The sequence below is a fragment of the Ursus arctos genome, unplaced genomic scaffold (genome assembly GCF_023065955.2).
Source record: "Ursus arctos isolate Adak ecotype North America unplaced genomic scaffold, UrsArc2.0 scaffold_19, whole genome shotgun sequence".
NCBI classification, from domain to species: domain Eukaryota; kingdom Metazoa; phylum Chordata; class Mammalia; order Carnivora; family Ursidae; genus Ursus; species Ursus arctos.
The window spans coordinates 23,819,377-23,838,556 of NW_026622863.1; the positions used below are offsets into that span (position 1 = coordinate 23,819,377).

General features: G+C 46.8%; 1 protein-coding gene and 1 long non-coding RNA gene across 3 annotated transcripts in view; one reads left to right on the plus strand and one right to left on the minus strand.

Moving 5' to 3' along the window:
• The window catches only part of LOC125283276 (uncharacterized), a 65,500-nt gene extending 46,888 nt beyond the window's left edge, over positions 1 to 18,612 (minus strand). Inside the window, exon 1 of the long non-coding RNA XR_008960097.1 lies at positions 17,726 to 18,612. This is a non-coding gene — a long non-coding RNA (uncharacterized LOC125283276). The remainder of the gene's footprint in view (positions 1 to 17,725) is intronic.
• HAS3 (hyaluronan synthase 3) overlaps positions 1 to 19,180 on the plus strand; it is a 203,306-nt gene that overhangs the window by 167,544 nt on the left and 16,582 nt on the right. The window contains exon 18 of one of the 2 annotated variants that reach the window (XM_026495093.4): positions 8,995 to 11,501. The exons of the other annotated variant lie outside the window; for it this stretch is intronic. Within the exon in view, the coding sequence (XP_026350878.2) occupies positions 8,995 to 9,171 (177 nt within the window). The 3' untranslated portion in view covers positions 9,172 to 11,501. Of the gene's footprint in view, positions 1 to 8,994; positions 11,502 to 19,180 lie in introns of those variants that run through there. 2 annotated transcript variants of the gene reach the window in all.

The following is a 19,180-nucleotide window of genomic DNA, read 5'->3' on the forward strand; positions in this document are numbered from 1 at the left end:
TGGTCTCTGTCCCTCAGCTGCCGACCTGTGGATGTGCCTGCAGCACGTTCGGCACTTGACCAGTTAAAATTGTTCTCCTTATTCTTGAGTGAAAATCACGCGTGATACTCCCTGCATCCCCACCCCACCCCTTCTCCAGTTTGCACTCGAGAGACCCCCGAGATTGTGGCTAAACACGATCCAGAAAGGGTAAAAATGCCATTTATCTCTAGGTCTAGCAGAGAAAAATACTTTGGAAGTAAAAGGGTTTTGAAAAGCTCAGTAACCTCCAGTTAATAATAATGCTACCTGAACTTCAACATGTTTGAGCTTCTCCGTCAGGCATGGATAGAAATCTCTTCGACGTTAGTAATCCTGTCTTTCTTCACTGACCTTCCCACCGCTTTCAGTGAGGTGTCTCAAAAGCCCAGTCTTGCTATTTGAATCAGCCCTAATTTCTTTTTCATACACCCATCAAAGTGCATTTGGGTTTTATCAGTAAAGCGTTTATTCTTCTTCAAGCCAGAGCTCCCTGAATGAGGTCCAAATTGTCTATCTCCATTCTGCTTCTCCAGTGTGTTTCCTGCCCATTATCTTAGAGAGGGTGCTTGCTCCCCAGACCTCAGAGCCTCGCTCCCGTCCGCTTGCCCTGCAGAGTTCCTTCTGGTGTCCCCAGCCCTGCGGAGTAGCACGGTCAGTGTCCACAGTATCCGGGACCCGCACTGGCCCTGATTCTGCTCTCAGACTGTGTCACAGCTTTTACCTCCTCTTACACCTTTTCTTCTCGTTCCTCTCCATTTATTCATCTTCCTGACACCTTTTTATAGGCCTCTGCTCTCCCTGTTTCATTTTCAGAGCCATGCCTTTCCCCTCATTTTCTTGGCCCCGTGGTGGTAAACCCAATTATTTCAACATCGGAGTAATAATAGCAACAATACTTTGAATTATATATCCCTTGGCTTATCATAGCCGAGTACTCTCACACGCATTATCTCTTTTGATCCCACAATCAACTTGTAAGGTAAGCAGTGTGCTTTCTGCTTCCTACTTCAGCAGAGGGAAAATAAGAACTACTTGGAGAGGCAGAATAGTGTAGTAGTTAATAAAGAACGTTGGCTCCACGTGAGGCTGCCAGGGTTTGAATCCTGGCTCTGTCTGTTACTAGCTGTGTGGCCTGGGGCAGACTGGAGATAATAATGGTACCTCTCTCATTGTGTTGTTGTGAGGATTAAGTGAGTGACTGTAGATAAGATGCCTAGAACCATATCTCGCACATAACAGGTTTTATGCAAGGATTAGCTGTTGTTATTATACATTCATTCATTTATTTGTCATAAATTTACTACACGCCAGAGCTGCTCCACACCAGGCTCTGTCCTCAGCCTCGCTGAGAGAAGAGTAACAGAAGGACACGGAGATTACAGTACTAGTGGGGGAGACTGACAAACCCCCACTTACTTAGCACTCACCATATGCAAGGCTTTGTGCTTGGATCTTTATAGACATCAACTCTCATTCTTACAACAACCTTAAAAGGAGGCAGTATTATCCCCATTTTACAGTTGAGATCACTGGGGTTCTGGGAGCTGAAGTCGTTTGCTCTAGATTCCCTGGCTAGTGATTGGGAGCACCATCATTCACCTCACCCGACTCACCTGCCTCCGGGCCATTAGGTTCAGCTCTGTGTGTCTGTCTCCCTGCTCTGGAGGTGAGCTCCTGAAGGACAGGCACAGGTCCTGGTTACCCAGAATGCTTAGCGGAGCCTCCTGCACACGGTTTGGGAAAAGGTGGTTGAGTTGTGCTCAGTTGATGATCCTTGACTCTGAACTTAGTCCCATCTGTCCACTCTCACTGCCCTCAGCCACCAAGTCAATCACTGGTCTTAACACCAAGGGACAGTAGTCAAAATGAGGACCCTTAGTAGTTGGCCTGTGGCTTCCTGACAGATTCCTACTACGCCGAATCCTTTATTCTAACATGTTGTAAACAGAACTAGTCGGATTCTGGGGTCTCCTCCTCTTCTGGGCCCCAGTCAAGAGAATATCTTTGCCTGCCAAGCCAGTTTCCACCACTAACTTCAGTCTCTGCCCCCATTCTCCTATCTGTCCCTACCTTTTATTTCAATGTCTAACTTCCCTGTTTCTGTCCTTGTGCCCAATATTTATCAGCCACAGAGGAACCACAACTGGAGGGTGATAGGATTGGACGGAATTGAGCTTTCTTTCTGATTTTTTTTTTTTTTTGCCTTATTGTTGGTTCTATGGGAAGATTGAATCTCTAAGTACAGTTAGTATGCTAGCATTTAACTTTTTTATCCTTTTGTATTTAGAACCCATACATCCCTTAAATATAAAGAAATTATAGATAGAAAATCCTCCGCTAGATAGCATCTTTGCAGTTTTTATTTCTGTAACTGGTTTTCTTGTGACCATTTGTGTTGTATCTTATCAATCCCACATGATAACAGAATAGCAGTTTCATCCACCTAGGTTCCGTTTGTAACATCGCCTTGAAGTATAAATGACTTTTAAAATGTTAAAATAGGGCCACCTGCCTGGCTCAGTTGGAAGAGCATGCAAATCTTGATCTTGTGGTCAGGAGTCAAACCCCACATTGGATGTAGAGATTACTTGAAAATTAGTGAAACTTAAAAAAATTAAAAAAAATACTAAAATAATTTTTGAAAACTGTAAATGAATCTACTAATTACTCAGTGTCTTTACTAATGGAGCTTGTGTTAGAGAGGTGGTTTTTGACTAGAGACTTTTTTTTCTTTTTCAGATATTCTGGGCTGTGGTTATATTGTTTTTATGATCATGTGGTTATATTGCTTTTATAATCAAATAAATAAATACATTTAGGAATTAAAAAGAAGAAGGACATTTGCCATTTATTTCTTTTGATCTCAACTCATAGATACAAAAACCGCTTCTAGGATGTTCCAGGTCAAGCTCATTGAAAGAGTCAAACGCTGTTTTACTGCTTTTCCATTGAAAGTGCACCTGTGTGCCCAACGCAGTCTTTTGCTCACACCATTTCCTTATTAGTTTGCCCTGCCTCATCTGGTCTTTTCTAAGCACCATCTAACCCTAAAGACTGCCCTTGTCCCCGAAGCATCATCTTTGCGTGCTTCAAGGAAAGGAACTGGTGCCTAGAGTGGAAGGGGGAGGATAGGAGAAGGGGTGTGTGTGTGTGTGCATGCGTGTGTGTGTTATAGAGGCCACTTTTAGGCAACAGCCTTGAGCAATGGATACCTGAGTAAGAGAGAAGGGCACACATTGACCACTGGGCTGAATGCAAGCAGACTCATTAGACAACCCACCTCAAAATAACCATAAGCCCTAGGTGGCCAATGGGCTACTTACAATCCGGCACAGTACCAAAAAAGGAAAATTCCATACGTTCCCATACCTCCTCACTTCCCCTCCTTGACTACAGCCTACCCTCCCCACCTCCTCCTGGCAGTCTCTCCTTTGCTGTCCTGCCCATTGCTCCCTTACAGTATATTCAGTAAACTTCTGTCTCCTTTGTTCTGCCTTGGGTGAATTCTTTCACCACTTGCATGCGGGCCTCTACCCAATTGGGTCCCATTGTGTGTGTGTGTGTGTGTGTGTGTGTGTGTGTTGCGTGTGGGCTCTAAATTCTTTTAAGAAAACACCTGAACCCACCCCTTTCCAAAGACTTTTCAGACTAAGAATCTAGATACTCGTTTAAGATATCCCTGGCCTAAGAGCTTCTCAGATGGTGAAAATGTTTCTTTCAACCATCAGCTACAAAAAGCTAAGCCAGATCTCCTCTGGATGAGATGCACCCATCCCCATTCACATCTGTACCCCCTCTGCCTTTCCCTGGACTCGTTGAGCCTCGATGCGGAGGGTGGGGGATGAAGAGCAGGTGTGTTGAACTCTTAATGAAAGGTTTCCTCCGTGGGATTGCCTATATCCTGCCCACCACAGTGGCTCCTGTAAGTAACTTTACCTTTGAACTCTGCTTGTATTCAACCCCTGATCCGTGGGATTTGGTGACAATCCCCGGCTGGCAGGAAGCTTTGATCCTTGGGGAGTCCAGAGGAAGTCCTTGTGATGTGTGGGATCCCCAGTGTTACAGGGATTGGGAAGAAGCCTTTCCAGGATGGTTTGCTAGAATAGACCCATTAATTAAGAAGGAGCCTTTGCCTAACACTCAGTTACCAAAGAAGGAGATCCGGTAACTGATAACAAGGAGCTCAGCGCCCCTCAAGTATGAAATGGTGTTTGCACAAGCATTATTGTTATTTTAAGGACACAGCAGTGCCAAGGGGAAAATTCCTACCCACACCAGGAAGGAGCAGAGTACCTTAGCAGAACAGAATGCCTTAGAACCTCCCTCTTTAACAAGTAAAAGCTAACCTTATTTTGAATGTTAGGAGGCTCTAGCAAAAATTCTCAAAGATATTTCTGAGTAGGTGAAAGATTCCTCTGGAAGAAGAAGAAAAAGATGACCTCGTAATAAACAGTGGGAACTCTAGAATTTCTCTGTAAGAGGCACTTTGGGCCGAACACCATTGGAAAGAGTGTCAGGAGACTTGTCTTTTAACTATGTTCACATAATAAGCAGGCCAGGTTTGCTTAGAATCTGCATTTATTTGAGGTGACTTGAGGTGAGGGGACTTGCTAAAGCTTCTCTAAGCCACTCCGTGGTGTCGCCCTTTGGCTACAAATAAAAGAGTGAAACCCCTATCACAGGGTAGGAGAATGTTCTCCCTCCACCCACCTCCACAGGCAGAAGTCACTTCCTTTGCTTCCACAGAAGTGTGGAGCTTATCGCTTAGAGAGATCATACTGTCTGGGGTGTGTGTGTGTGTGTGTGTCTGCCTGCCTCCCCACTAGGCTGTAGCTGCCAGAGGGTAGGGTTCGTGCATTATTCATCCTTTTATCACCAGCACATTGCCTGGGCACGAAGTGGGCCCTTAATAATGATTATTGGTTGAGTGAGTAATCATGAGGCCGTGGCTCTAGGGAGTCATCCTCTTTCGGGAATCATCTCTCCTTTTCACACTGCCAGCCTCAAGGAAAGAGAGGTTACCAAAGGGCAGTGGGGATAGCGCCCCCCTGCCCCCCCCTCCAGTCTACATGTGCCTTTGCTAGGAGACCCACTCCCATCACATGTCAGCAGCTCCCTGAGAAAACCCAGAAACAGCTGCCCCGCAGATGGGGCAGCATCTCTGTGAGGTTTGCCCACAGCATTCAGGCACTTTATGTGGCAACACTGGGCAGGAGCAGTGAGAGTTGTCTGCAGGGCCAACTGTATGATATGTGGGGCCCATTGCAGAATGAAAATGTGGGATCCCATGTTCAAAAAAACAAGGAAAACATGCTGTTGATGGTATATAAATAGAAAGTGTTTTCCTTACTTTCACAATTTTTCTCTCCCTCACCTTGTCATTTGTGTATTATTTGCTGTTGTTCAAAGTAGAGAAAATTTTCTTAACTTTTTTTTAAAGATTTTATTTATTTAATAGAGAGAGAGAAAGAGCACAAGCAGGGGGAGTGACAAAGGGAGACGGAGAAGCAGACTCCCCGCTGAGCAGGGAGCCCAATGCAGGACTCGATCCCAGGACCCTGAGATCATGACCTGAGCTGAAGGCAGATGCTCTACCGAATGAGCCCGCCAGGTGCCCTAAGTAGAGAAATTTTAAATGTGAAATTATTAGCACAAATTTTACAGTTCATCTTTATATTGTGCAATGCCAATTTTAAATGCAAATATAAGATCATTTAACTCATGGGACACCTGGGTGGCTCAGTTGGTTGAGTGTCCGACTTTCAGTTTTGTTGGTTGAGTGTCCGACTTTCAGTTTTCGCTCAGGTCATGGTCTCAGGGTCATGAGATCGAGCCCTCCATTGGTCTCCACACTCAGCACGGAGTCTGCATGGGATTCTTTTCCCCTCCGTCTCCCTCCCCCTCTGTTCCCACCCCCCAACTCCAGTGTGTGCGTGTACTTTCTCTCTTTCTCTCAAATAAATAAATAAAATCTTTTTTTTAAAAAAAAGCATTTAGCTCATATGTGGAATCATCAAAATTGCACAGATTGTATTCTGTAGCTCATACACACATACGTATTGCCTTCTTAGAACAGTGGAAACTGTACAAAACTAGCTCAACTGCTTTTATTTCAGTCCTTGATCTGCACACATTCTGCCGATGTTCTTTACCTTCAGTTTACTGGTGAATAAGAGAGGACCAAACGGAAAAAAGAGCTGGGTGTTGTCCTATTTCCTGTATGTCATCAATTTCAGAGTAAATGGTTGGCTAAACGTAAAGAGTATTATAGGGTTCCTTACTCAGCCATGTTTCTTAGAAAGCTGTTGTCTTCTTTCTGTGTTTGAGCAAATTCTGGTTCAAATGGAAAGTACGGCCTTTCCGGGCTCTCGGTGCCTCCATGTGCTCAGTCATGAATGTAACAAACATGGTGCCCTTTCACTGGCTTCAAGTCCTGCTGAACTCCCACACACTGTGGGTCCCTCAGAATTCTGTGCTCATGGGGCACGGCAATTGCCGTGTACGGGATGCACTGGCAGAGAATGGCAGACACACATGTCGGGCATGTCTCATCTGCTCACACTGAGGCTCTTTGTCCCACTGTACTTCCCTTACCAAATACAAATCCAAAGGTACAATTATTAAGAATTTTAAGATGACCATAGCAGATCATTGAACCAAGCACGTGGCCCTCTTGACTGGAGGCATAATGTGACTGCTCAGGTCACGCACCCATGAAGCGAGCCTGAGCCTGGTTGTCTGGCATTGTTTCAATAGATGTTCTTAGAATTTTCAGTTTTTGTCGAGTGAGAAACTGGCCAGGAGTAGCATGCATACGTGCCTTCTTTCATTCATAAATGTTTTAGGTTATCTGCCATGTGCCAGTCACTATATGAGGCACTGGGACTACACCAGAATGAACAAGGTAAGATATGGCCTCAGTGTCAATAGTACATGTGATCTAGTGAGGAAAACATACTTTTAATTACACAATAAATATTTAAATTACAACTGTGATACGAGTTACAAACAGAACTACAGGCAGGGTAGAAAGACTTACCTAGATGGGAGTTAGAGAAGGCATCCCTGAGAAAGGGGTATTTTAGGCTGAGGGTGAGTAAGAGTTACAGGGTGAAGAGGCAAAATAGGCTTCCAGGCTGAGGGAACAGCATATGCAAAGGCCTTGCGCTGGGAAGGAGCTTCCCTCGAAGAAAGAAAGAAGCCACCCCACCGGTACCTGGAACACGGGGGAGAAGAGGGAGACCGGCAAGTGGCCCCGGGGGCTTATTTTATGTGTCCCTTCTCCCATTCCTTCCTCTTTGCACCCCCATTACCCATGCTGTTCAAGAATAGCAAGAGATGGAAAAGGCTCTTTCTCTATTCTTTAGCAAGTCCAAGATGTGTGGAAAGCTCGGGGAACTTTGGGCCCAGATCCTGTACAGTTGACCCTTGAACATTGCAAGTGTTAGGGATACCCACACCCTACTCCCACCCTGGTGTGCAGTCAAAACTGCATGCATAACTTTTGACTCCCCAGAAACTTAACTCCTTATAGCCTACTGTTGACCAGAAGCCTTACTGATAAGATGAAGAGTCTATTAATATATATTCTATATGCTATATACATTATATACTGTCTTCCTGAGCCACCCAGACACCCCCTGTCTTACCTTTTCAATAAAAATAAACAAATAAGAACACAGGTTCTGTATGCTTAAAATCTGGCTCCCAGGGCACCTAGGTGGCTCAGTTGGTTAAGCATCTGCTTTCGGCTCAGGTCAGGATCCCAGGGTCCTGGGATTGAGCCCCACATCGGGCTCCCTGCTCATCAGGAAGCCTGCTTCTCCCTCTCCCTCTGCCTGCCATTTCCCTTGCTTGTGCTGTCTCTCTCTCTCTGTCTCAAATAATTAAAATCTTTAAAACAAAAATAAAAAATAAATAAAATCTGGCTCCCCCATTTTTTTTAGCTGAGTAATCTTGGGATGTTATGTAACCCTCCAATTTTCTATGTTCTCATCTGTAAAATGGGGTTAATAACTTTCCTTTATATGACTGGCATAAAACGTAGATAATATATGAAAAATACCTCGTACAGTCCCTGATCCAAAAATAGTAGCTTTTGAGGCAAAGAGCCCTAGACCAGAAGTAATCTCACAAGGAGCTGCAGACAAGTCACGTGACTCCCTAAGACCTAGTGTCTTCAGTCTCTAGTTTGACCAGCTGATCCCTAAGGCCTCTTACTCTTGAGTTTCCCTGTTCTTTTGAAACCTGTTTCCTGCTAAAAGTTGTAACTCCAAAGCCAGGAGGATTTCAGAGGAAATTAGGAGCTTCTGGGAGTAGGTGCTTTGGCACCCTCCCAGTTCCATACCAGAGCCTAAGATGAGAGCATTAAACATGAAAGATGGGTGTGGCTCTATCTACATAGCCCTCCCTTGTTTCCTGTTGCAAGTTGCAATTGAAAAAAAATTATAGTGACTTGAAGAAGGGCATAGAGATGGAACTGGGGTGAAAAATTTTAGAGCAGTGGCAAGGCAAGGCATGCTTGCTGGAGAGAGCCTTCTGGGTCTCATAAGATAGATGTCCACAGATGGGTATCCACAGAGGGCTTTGTGGGAGCTAGAGAGGAAGATGCTGGTAATGATGGTCTTGGAGTAACCCTATCTGGGTTACTGTGGTAACCTGTCTGTGGTCCTGAGGTCTGTGCCATGCTTTGGGACTGAACAGAGGAGCCTGGGATCTACACTTCGGCCTGGGGATAAAAGGGAGTAGCAGCCCCCAAGGCCAGTAGAGTGAGGTGTCAGGGGTCATGAGAAACCCAAAAAGAAGCCTATCTCAGTACAGCTAACCCTCCTTCCATCTGAGAAGGCCATGCGTAATCTTCTTTAGGGAGCCTGTGAGTTTCCTCCCAGAACTTCTCAGGCAGGAAAAGGTAGATAGGTTGTTCTGAGAAATTTTGGCACAGTAGACAGTCATGATGCTGTCTCTCTCATACAGGTGCTGAAGGATGTCCTCAAGGATCTCTACCACCTGCTGAAACACGTGGTGTGCTTGGAGTCTGACAACGTGGCCAAGCTCCATGCCCAGCTGGCCCTTGAAGAGCTGGATGAGATAATGAGAAATTTCCTCTTCCCACCACAGAAGCTAGAGAAAAAGATTGTGGTCCTGCCATAGACCTGGCTCAAAGGACATCAAGGAGGTAGAGGACCAAGCAGCCAGAGCAGTGCCCAAACCTTCCAGCAGGTGGCCCCACTGCCTCTTTGGTGCTGGCAAGATGGCTGACCCTGGATGGCTTTATGTCTCTGGTCATTTGTGTCTTCAGGCTGACCTTCCCAAAGCATCTATTTAGCCATTCTGCATCCGGCCTTGAAGCATCCTTAGAAGACAAAAGTTTACAAATCTCATTTATCTGCACATTTATCTGCACATTTAGCTTTTAGAGAAGGAAGTCTACTTGATGGAAGTATATTTTTAACACGACTGGTAGAATTTGACTCATTGACCATTCTTTTCTTGTGACTTGAGCTGAAGAGGTTGATCGCCTCCTGAGTGGCATGTGTGTCACATATCTTGATATTCTTCCAGGCTGAGATTGTTCTTCCTCACGGTAATGAGGATCAGCCAGAGCTAGTCATCCTTGGCTGCTCAAGAGGCACATCAGAGCACAGAGATGCATTTGGAGGCAGGGAGGGGAAGGAGACTGATCAAAACATGCAAAATGGAATAAAATTATGTGGGCTAGAAAGAACAGGTCTGAATCTGGTCCTCTGCTATTGAGATGGAAAGCTATGGCATTGAGGAGGATATGAGCTCCAGAAAAGAGAGTCAAGCTGGTTGAATCGTCCAGAGATGAAGGGTAAGCCCTTTGTTTGTCCTCCTAGCTATTTTCTTAGCTCCCTCTGCTACTATTTTCATTAAATTGCCCTGATTATAGGATAAAAGAGCCACAAATATCTCAGATGAGAGAGTTTATATCTTGCATTCGGTTCTCTGCTCCTTTAGGGAGGAATGCTTAGACATTGGGTTGATTAAATGTGTACTGGAAAGTGTGTAGCATATTGATGACATGATGCCAAGTTTATTGAAATCATGTCAGATGTAGCACTGTGGACTCCTCTTTATTTATATATTTTGGCCACTGAATTTGCAGCTAAAAGAGAAGACAAAGGGGTGCCTGGGTGGCTCAGTAGGTTAAGCACCTGACTTTGGCTCAGGTCAGGATCTCAGGGTCCTGGGATCGAGTCCTACATCAGGCTCCACGCTCAGTGAGGAGTCTGATTCTCCCTCTGCCCCTCCCCCTGCTTGTATTCTCTCTCTCTCTCTCTCTCAAATAAATAAATTTTTTTTTAAGATTTTATTTATTAGAGAGAGAGAACAAGCAGGGGGAGCAGCAGGCAGGGGGAGAGGGAGAAGCAGGCTCCCCGCTGAGCAGGGAACTTGATGGGGGGCTCAATCCCAGGACCCTGGGATCCTGACCTGAGCCAAAGGCATACGCTTAACCGACTGAGCCACCCAGGCGCCCCTTAAATAAATAAAATCTTTGAAAAAAAAGATAGAAAGAGAGAGAGAGAAGACAAAAAGGGGAAATAGGCTGACTGCTTCAGACCAGCCCTCCCTGATGTCAATACCTCGACAAGGCTAACTCAGTGCTTCTTGACCAGGCCTCAGCTTTGTGGGGCTGGTACAGAATTTCATCTCCACTCCCCGGGGTAACCAGGCCTAGGCAACCAAAACACAATTTCCCAAAACTCACAGATGACTGAAGGAGCTGTGTGTGAGCTCGCCCATTTGCCAGTTAACCACAAGGTATTTCTCTCTGGCCAGATTCCAGATGTGGGTCTTAGTTTAGAACCTCTGTGGTGGGCATTCCTTTAAAGTGGCCTTCTTACAGACATGGGTCACAAGTTAGCTTAGTAAGCAAAGAATTAGAACAACGGTAATTAGATGTTTTTGAGAAATATTATCATTCAGCTAGGGGAGCTGGATTAGTTTCCATTCTTCAAATCAGGATGTCTAGAAAGTCAGGATTAGGGCTTTCAAACCAGAGATGAATCTCCTTTGAAGCAGCTCGATATGTCCTGAAAATTCCTTTTCTTGGCCTGCCTTTAACTGCACTCCATACAGTGTACTTTGGACCATCAGATTGGATATGTTGGATGATTGGATTAACTTTAAACTTCTTGTCCATTAAATGCATTCCGGTTCTGAAGATAGATCCTAATTGATCACCTTGATTAGACTGAGAAACTCTGGTCTCAAAACCTATTCTCCTAGGGAGTGCCTCCAGAAGCATTCTAGTCCCTGTGTCTCCACTTATAAATTGGCACTTAATTTGAATTATTTGGCAGGCGGCTAAAAGCATCTGTTCTTTATTGATTTTGATGGATTCCATTTCAGAGAGTGACTTTTTTGACCTTGTTACCAAATTCAAGGGAAAGACACCATAATGTAACCCTCCTACACATTACCAAAATATTAAAAAGTTTCCAAATTTATTTTATATATATATATGTGTGTGTGTGTATATATATATATGTATATATATGTATATGTATATTTATATATCCATCCTTGGGAAAGAGCATGAGAATTAAGAACTTCAGGATAGGGGCACCTGGCTCACTCAGTCAGAGGAGCATATAACTCTTGATCTCGGGGTCATGAGTTCCATCCCCACGTTGTCTATAGAGATTACAAAAAAAATAAGTACACTTTAAAAAAAAAAAGAACTTAAGGATAATAAAAATACAAAACTAAAAAACGGAAAGAGAGAAAGAGGCACGGAACTCCATGGCAGGTGGCAGGAGCAGTCGTGATGCCTCCGTCCACAGGGCCTGTGAGGTGTGTCTGGTCAATGGAAGATGTAATAGCAATGTCCTCAGGCTTGCTCCCACCTCTGCCCTTCCTCTAAGGCCACCTTCTCTGTGCTGCCCTTCTAGTTGGCTCCCGTATTATCTGTCCTACTGAAGTTCCCTTGGCCTCTCACCTTTGGTCCCTCCCATTGCCCAGCTGTCTGCCACCCACACTCCCCTGGATCATCCATGTGGTCTTTTACTTGGCCCCATCCCGCCTTCCCTCCCTCCTGTCCCTTCAGTTTCTGGCTCCTGTTTGCAGGCCTGCTGTCCACAGCTTCTTGCCCTACAGAGGACGGCTCTGTAGCGAGAGACAAGGTTGCAGCCAAGCCCCACGTCTACAGCCTGAGCATCGACTACTTGTTCAGGTGACTCCTGGAATCTTCCGGATAGTCTCCCTCTCTGCTGTGTGGTTCCTCTTCCTTGGCAAGTGCCCTTCTACAAGCCCTCTGTTACTTAATCAGAAATCGCCTGACCTTCACTTTTGCTCCTTACCATCTCTCTGTACTTGCTAATACTCTTCTTCTTTCTTCACCTCTCTCTATTCCTTTACCTTTCCTGTGGCTCTGCTCACCCATCTATATAGAAAGGCCAAGGTGCCAGGGACTGGCAGTCAGCAAAGCACATCACAGCAACAGTGACAGCCATTTACTGAACACCTACTATGTGCCAGGTGCTGTGCTGGGCACTGAGAACAGGGCAGTGAACAAAGCAGACCTAACCCATACCCTCAGGGGAAGCTTACATTGTAACGGGAGGAGACAGGCACTAAAGAAGGTAATACAGGAGACAGAATGTCAAGTGAGGTTAAATGCTTTGGAGGAAACTTAAGTCAGGAAGGTGGATGCAGAGCGTATAGGGATGGGAGCTGTACGTTTAGATTAGTTGTTTAGAGAAGTCCTCACTGAGAAGTTGATATTTGCGTAAAGATCAGAAGGAGGTGAGGGAGTGACCAGGAAGATATTTGGGGGAAGAGCCTTCCAGACGGAGCAAATGGCAAGCGCACAGGCCTGGAGCTGAGAGTGTGTCTGGCAGGTTTGAGGACAGGCCGGGAGGCCAGGGTGGCTCCAGGGGAGTGAGCGAGAAGGAAGGGGAGCTGATGGGGCAGGGTGTGGTGTGCTGGATCCTTTGCACCACTCTGAGCAAGGGGGACAGCCACACACCTATTTCCACCTGAAGCCCCCTCCACTTATAAAGTGCTTTGAGGCCAAATGGATGAATACTGTAAAATGGGAAATGCCCACAGCCCAAAGGAGTTTTGTACCCAGCCACCTTTTTCCCTCATGAAGTGGTAAGCCCCATCTCTTCACCCCCCCCTTCTCTGGAAAGCAAATGTGTTGATCTGCCCTCATGTCTCCCCACCCCCACTCTGTCGGTGAGAGCCTTGCCTGCCACCTGTCCGGCACACTCCACAGCACGTTGCCGAGGTGGAGGGATGGCTAAGGCATCTGAAAGTGGTTCAGTTGGGAGGAAGAGCTGAGGGATGATGCATCTGACCTGTACAAAACCAGATTGGCTTCTGTGGTCGTTTTGCACAGAAATCCAGACTCTCAGCCGGAATGTCAGTGGTGAGGGTGAGGGTGAGGGTGAGGGTGGGAGAGGGGAGCAGAGTTCCAGGTGGGGGGCGAGCGGTAGCCGCTGTTGCCTGGCGAGCCTGGGCAGCAGCAGCCAGGACCCGGGAGAGCCTGGCTGTGTCCTCCAGCAAGTTCTGCACCGCAGACACTCTGCAGTCACATGGAGCCGGCTCACTGCAGTGCGAGGCACCTCTGACTCGCAGGCATCGCTTGGCTTGGAAGGGAGATGCTGCCGGGGGCTGGGAAGCTGTCTCCCAGGGCACCGGCTGTGGCACCCTTCCCTGCTGGCGGGGCTCAGGGCTGCCTGCTGGCAAGTGAAGAGGGAATGCAGACCCTCACCATCGGCCCTGGAAGGGGCCACGCCTACTTATTTGGAGGGTCATCTGCTGTTGTCCTTCTACACAGTTCTTCCTCCTGCCTCTGGAGCTCTGCGCCACCAGGAGGGCTCAGGGACTGTCCTCCCTCCCCGTGACCCTCTGCGTCCCCATGGGGCACAGAATAGGAAGATCAGTTGCTCTGTGTTCCCTTTCGTTGGGGGAAAGTCGTCTTGCATCCAAAACCTTGTCTGATCCTCACAACAACCTCGTGGAACAGGGAGGCAAGCTGTGCTTATTCCCTTCTGGTGGGATTTGGCCCCACGTCTCCTGGGTCTCGGCCAGACTCTCAAACCTCTGTTAACTACTATAGAGCCTCTCTCCACCCCACCCCACCCCGCCGCCCAAATGAGTATAGAGCACAGTTTGGGAGGAAAACTCAGGGTTCGTATATCCAGGTGCACCTCAGCACGTGTGTCTCATGAAGATAGAGTTAGATTTCTGCTGACACGTGCTGAGGGGATGCCTACCAGGACCCCGTGCTTGCCCTGGGCCGCCGCTGAGGATGCCCAGGAGCGACAGAGCCCTCAAGTACGGATACCTCCCTGCTTCTGTATGTGTGAGGGTGTTTTCTGATTATATATGTTACATAAACTCTAACAAATGTAATACATATGTAACCAAAAAAAAGAAAAATTCCCCCAATTTCACCTCCACGCCTACCCCAGGATTACCACCAGCAGTGTCGTGGATGTCTCTTCAGATCGTTCTTGCTTTTCATACTTTTCCCAAATGAATACAGGCCTGCATTACTGCTTTCAAAAACCAAAATAGGATTGAACCATAAATAGTGTCCCACATTTTTTTTTCTTAGTTATATATCTTGGAGACGCTCTCCTATCAGTACTTCCAGCTCCCTCTCCCATGCGATGGCGCAGGTCTTCTGTAGTAGAGGTGAGCTGCAGCTGGTTTAAGCATTTGTTTCTTGATGGTCCACTGAACTCTTCCTAATTTCCAGTGATTCTTCAGGGTTTCTCAGCATAACTCTTCGCATACTGAAGTGTTTCTACAGGATAGGTCCTAAGAGGTCTAAATGTTGGATCACTCTGCTTGAACATTGCGGGGTTTTTTCAGATTTTATTTTTAAGTAATCTCAATGCCTAACGTGGGGCTCAAACTCACAATGCCGAGATCGAGTGTTGCATGCTCTACAGACTGAGCCAGCCAGGCGCCCGGCTTGGAACGTGTTTAAATGTTAGTACCAAAATGTCCACCAAAAAGTGTGTGCTGAGCTATAGTCCCCTGCCCTCAATTGACATTGCTTTAATACCCATGAAGTATAGGTTCAGTCTCCACAGCAAAGTGCTGAGACCGTGCTCAAAATAATTCAACGACTGGGCAGTCTGCAGGGGCTGGAGTGTTCTGTATACCAAAACCACCAACGGGGCACAACAGCACACTTTGCAGGTACACTCACCAGCTTATTAGGACTCGCCTGGTAAAGAAACCCTGAGACCCTGCAGGTCTAAAAAGGATTCTTACCAGGGGCGCCTGGCTGGCTCGGTCGGTAAAGCACGCACCTCTTGATGTAGGGGTTGTGAGTTGAAGCCCCAGGTTGGGCGTACACCCTACTGAAAAACAAAAACCAAAAAGATTTTTACCAGACTCCCAGGTCTGAGACTGCCCTGGGTGTTAGGGGATGCCCTCTCAAGGGGTTTGGAGTGTCGCCAGGATAAGGACCACGGTTTTCAAACCAGATTCAGGACATAGGGTCTGATGGCCCCTCCGAGTATCAAGTTCATCTTGTAAACACACGGAGCTCTACATCACTGAACAGAATCATCACTTCTTAATGTTCTCTTCTGTGCGTTTGAGATCTGTTAATCCACTAATCCTCCCACCTGGCCTGTGAGGTAGGTATTATTATTATCCCTGTTTTACGGATGGGAAAAATGAGGCACCCAAGAGGCTAATTACTCACCCTCGATTACATACCCAGTGATAAGTCGTTAAACCAGTATTTGGACCCAGGCAGTCTGGCTCCCAAAGCTGGGCTTTTAACCATTGTGCTTTGCTGCTACCCAGCAGATACTTTATATTCCAAATGATGGGGGAAAAAAAGCATTCTTAATATAAGTGAGGATCTGGAAAGTGGTTCCCTGCTTGTTTAAATGGACGACGTAGGTCAAGTGAAAGGTCAGCCCTGACTGATTCCCTTTGAGTACAGTGTCCTCGTACACCAAACCCAGCCTCAGACACCGGACCTTGTTCTGTGTGTTGTGTTTGACCTTGTTGTTGGCACAGCAGCTAGAGATGAGATCCACGGAACTCCCAGCCCTCCCGCTCCTGTACTGTAAGAGCTTTCATAAATTGCTTGTTTAAAGGCTTGTTGTTCTTTCTGGGGGTGGCTAAGGTAGCCGACCCCCAAGACTGCCTTCCTGGGAGCAGGGGAGGCAGAGAACCGCGTTGTGAGTGTGTATAACAGAACGTGGAGAAAGTCTTCCCATATGATCCAGTCAGAGCCCAGATAGGTTCCCTTTGAAGGTTTGCTGTTGTTTTGGTTTGGTTTTTTTACCCTTTCATCTTCTGGAAGCCGGGTGTCAATTCTCAGATTTCATGTTCAGAATGATCACAGTGGATCGTTTTAAACTGTGACTGTTGCGTCTGTATTTCTTGCTTCTATACATTGGTAGCTCTATCCCGTACACCCTCCATTGAGAGAAAAATAAATGAGTCTGGAATGAACAGCCCTCTGTTGCAGAAGAGAGAAATAAGGTCCAGAGATGTAAGTTTTGGCAAACGGGAGGAGACAGGGCACGAGGGCAGAGAACCTTGTTCGTCTGTTCACTAGGTCTTGGGCTTAGCCAGTGAGCCAGCACCTCCCTCCGCCCCAGAGCAGCTGAGGGGAGAGCTGTGGGTGTCAGCAGAGGGCGGTTTGCAGGGAGCTGCAAGCTGCAGGAGCGCCCTCTCTGCCGGGGAGCTGGGAAGAGCAGCGGGGCCTTTAAGTGGCTTATTAAATGATGTAAGATTTAATCTTCGCTGTCTGCCTTAGAGCTGAAGCCTGCTCAGAACGGTGCCGGGGTGGGGCTTTTCTGATGTACAGCCCTAGTCATCACACGCCAAGGTAGCCTGGCGCTGGGGAGAACAAAGCCACCTGCTCCGCACTTCCACAGTCTCTAGAACTTGAACAATCGCCTCCGCCCTCCCCCACCCCAGCATACAACACACCTTTATTAGACCACACACCACTTTCAAAACTTCAGATCCTACGGTGACCGTATTAATCCTAGGGAAGGGCCAGCCTGAAATTAGGCTCTCTTTACTGAAAGAATGGTGGTGCTGATGCTTCAGAGAGCTGTGGGGGAGGCGTGAGCCCCCCTACCCATCCCCCCTGCGAACTCCCCCAAAGAAACTATGAGCATCAGGGTTGGAGGCTCCAGCATCAGCCACATGGGTATTTCTCCGTGGCCAAGGCCAGGACCAAGGGAGAGAGATTGTCATGGGGACTCCATTCCCCAAAAGAGTGCAGCTGAGACCCATTACCCTAACCCATCCTTTGGGTAGGAAAAGCCCCCAAAGTGCACAAGTTCTTTTGTTTAGAAACTGAAAGCTAACCCAAGTCAGGTTTTGGCAGCTCTGTCCTTCCATTGACGAGGGCTGGCTGGTTTCCCCCCATCCCCCAGTTCTCCTAGAAAAGAGGCAGCGCCTTTGCCAACAAAAAGACGATGTCAGTCCAATTCCAGGTATATTGCAGAGATGTGGGGACTGATCCTGCCCATCTGGTCCTGTCCTCCTCTGTGTTTCTCCCTGGCTCTCCCTCCTCATTTCCACTTCCAATCAGCACCCTTTCTGCTTTTCCTTTTTTCCTTCTGGCTTGATAGCTCATTAGTTCACTGTTCAGTTTTTAAGGTCAGTTAATTCAGACAGGTGTGGCAGAGGAAAATGGTGCTAGAGGAAAATGGACAGACACTTCCACACTCGAACTCACCTCCAGGATTGGCTGGCTCTCTGCTGTCCTCCGGGTGCCAGAAATGCACTTGCAAATCTCAGCTGAGGAGAATCCTCAGGATGTGTTTTCAACGTTGGATACATAATGGAATCACCTAAGGAATTAAAAAAGAAAAATCAAGCCTGGGGCTCACCCCCAGTGATTCTAAATTGATCTGGGATAGGGTCCAGGCATTAGTGTTTTTTAAAAAGCTCCAAGGTTTTAAAAGTCTACTGTGCAGCAGCCAGATGCCAAAACCACTGCATTAGTTTACCTAGTGAGAAAAGTGTGTGTGTGTGTGTGTGTGTGTGTGTGTGTGTGTGAGAAGGGGGTGCCCTAGCAAACAAAAATCTGATCGTCGGGCATACTTCGTGGGGGGAAGGAGTTGATGGGAACTGCCCCCAACCCTTGGCTCTTCTCTCATTGCTTTTATGGAGGATCCATCTTTGGACCTCCTCTGTGACAGTGACTAATGATGTCTTTCATCAAGAAAGAGGACATAAGCAGAAATGCCAGCACATTTAAACACTGTTGTTGATGTTATTGTAACAAGAGCCAGATGAATTTGGAACAAGGTTACCTTAAGCGATCTGTTCACCTCCTGCTGAAACAGTGGCTGGGAGGGTAGACTGGGATTGTGTTCTTCTAAAGTCCAGAAAGAGGGTGTGTGCTCGTGTAATGAGCAAGTGTGCATGTGTCCATTTTGGGTACAGTGAATTTTGTGCGCATGTGGGTGTAGACACGCACGTGGGTACTAGCACGGGGTGGGGGGGCAGTTTACAACACCAAGAGCAGAACCTCTCCCTGGGGCTTCCTCCAGCCTCAGTGCAAAGCTATTGGCATCATCATTCTTGGATATACTTTTTTTTTTTTTTTTTCCAGGAAAAGCATCCTTTCAGGAGCCCATCTTCACGTGCACATCCCTCCCTTACCCAGGATCACCACGGTCCTGGGCGAGGGGGTGAATGGGGGCTGACACCAGCTGGGGTGTGTCACACAAACCACATGCCGTGGCTCCCGGCTATGTTGCCAGGAGGAAGACTTTTTATAATTCACTCAAATCCGCTGGATGGGCTAGCACAGCTATGCATACTCCCTCGTTCTCTGCTCAATTATCTCAAAGGATCACCGGGAAGGATTTAAATAAAGCAAATTACTCAAGTTTTGACTACCACTAATCCTATCTATATCTTGGCCCTCCTGACTTGACTGCTTTTTTTTTTTTCTTTTTTTAAAGTAATTCCTACACCCAGTGTGGGGCTCGAACTCACAGCCCCAAGATCAAGAGTCAGGTACGCTACTGAATGAGCCAGCCAGGTCCCCCTTTATTGTTTTCTTTGTAGACTGAGGTTTCCAAGCCCTTTTCACCTGAACCCATCAATTATATAGACTATACCCCACCTAACCCCAGCTTAGAAGGAGATTCTATAAATTCAGGATTTATATCATTTTAAA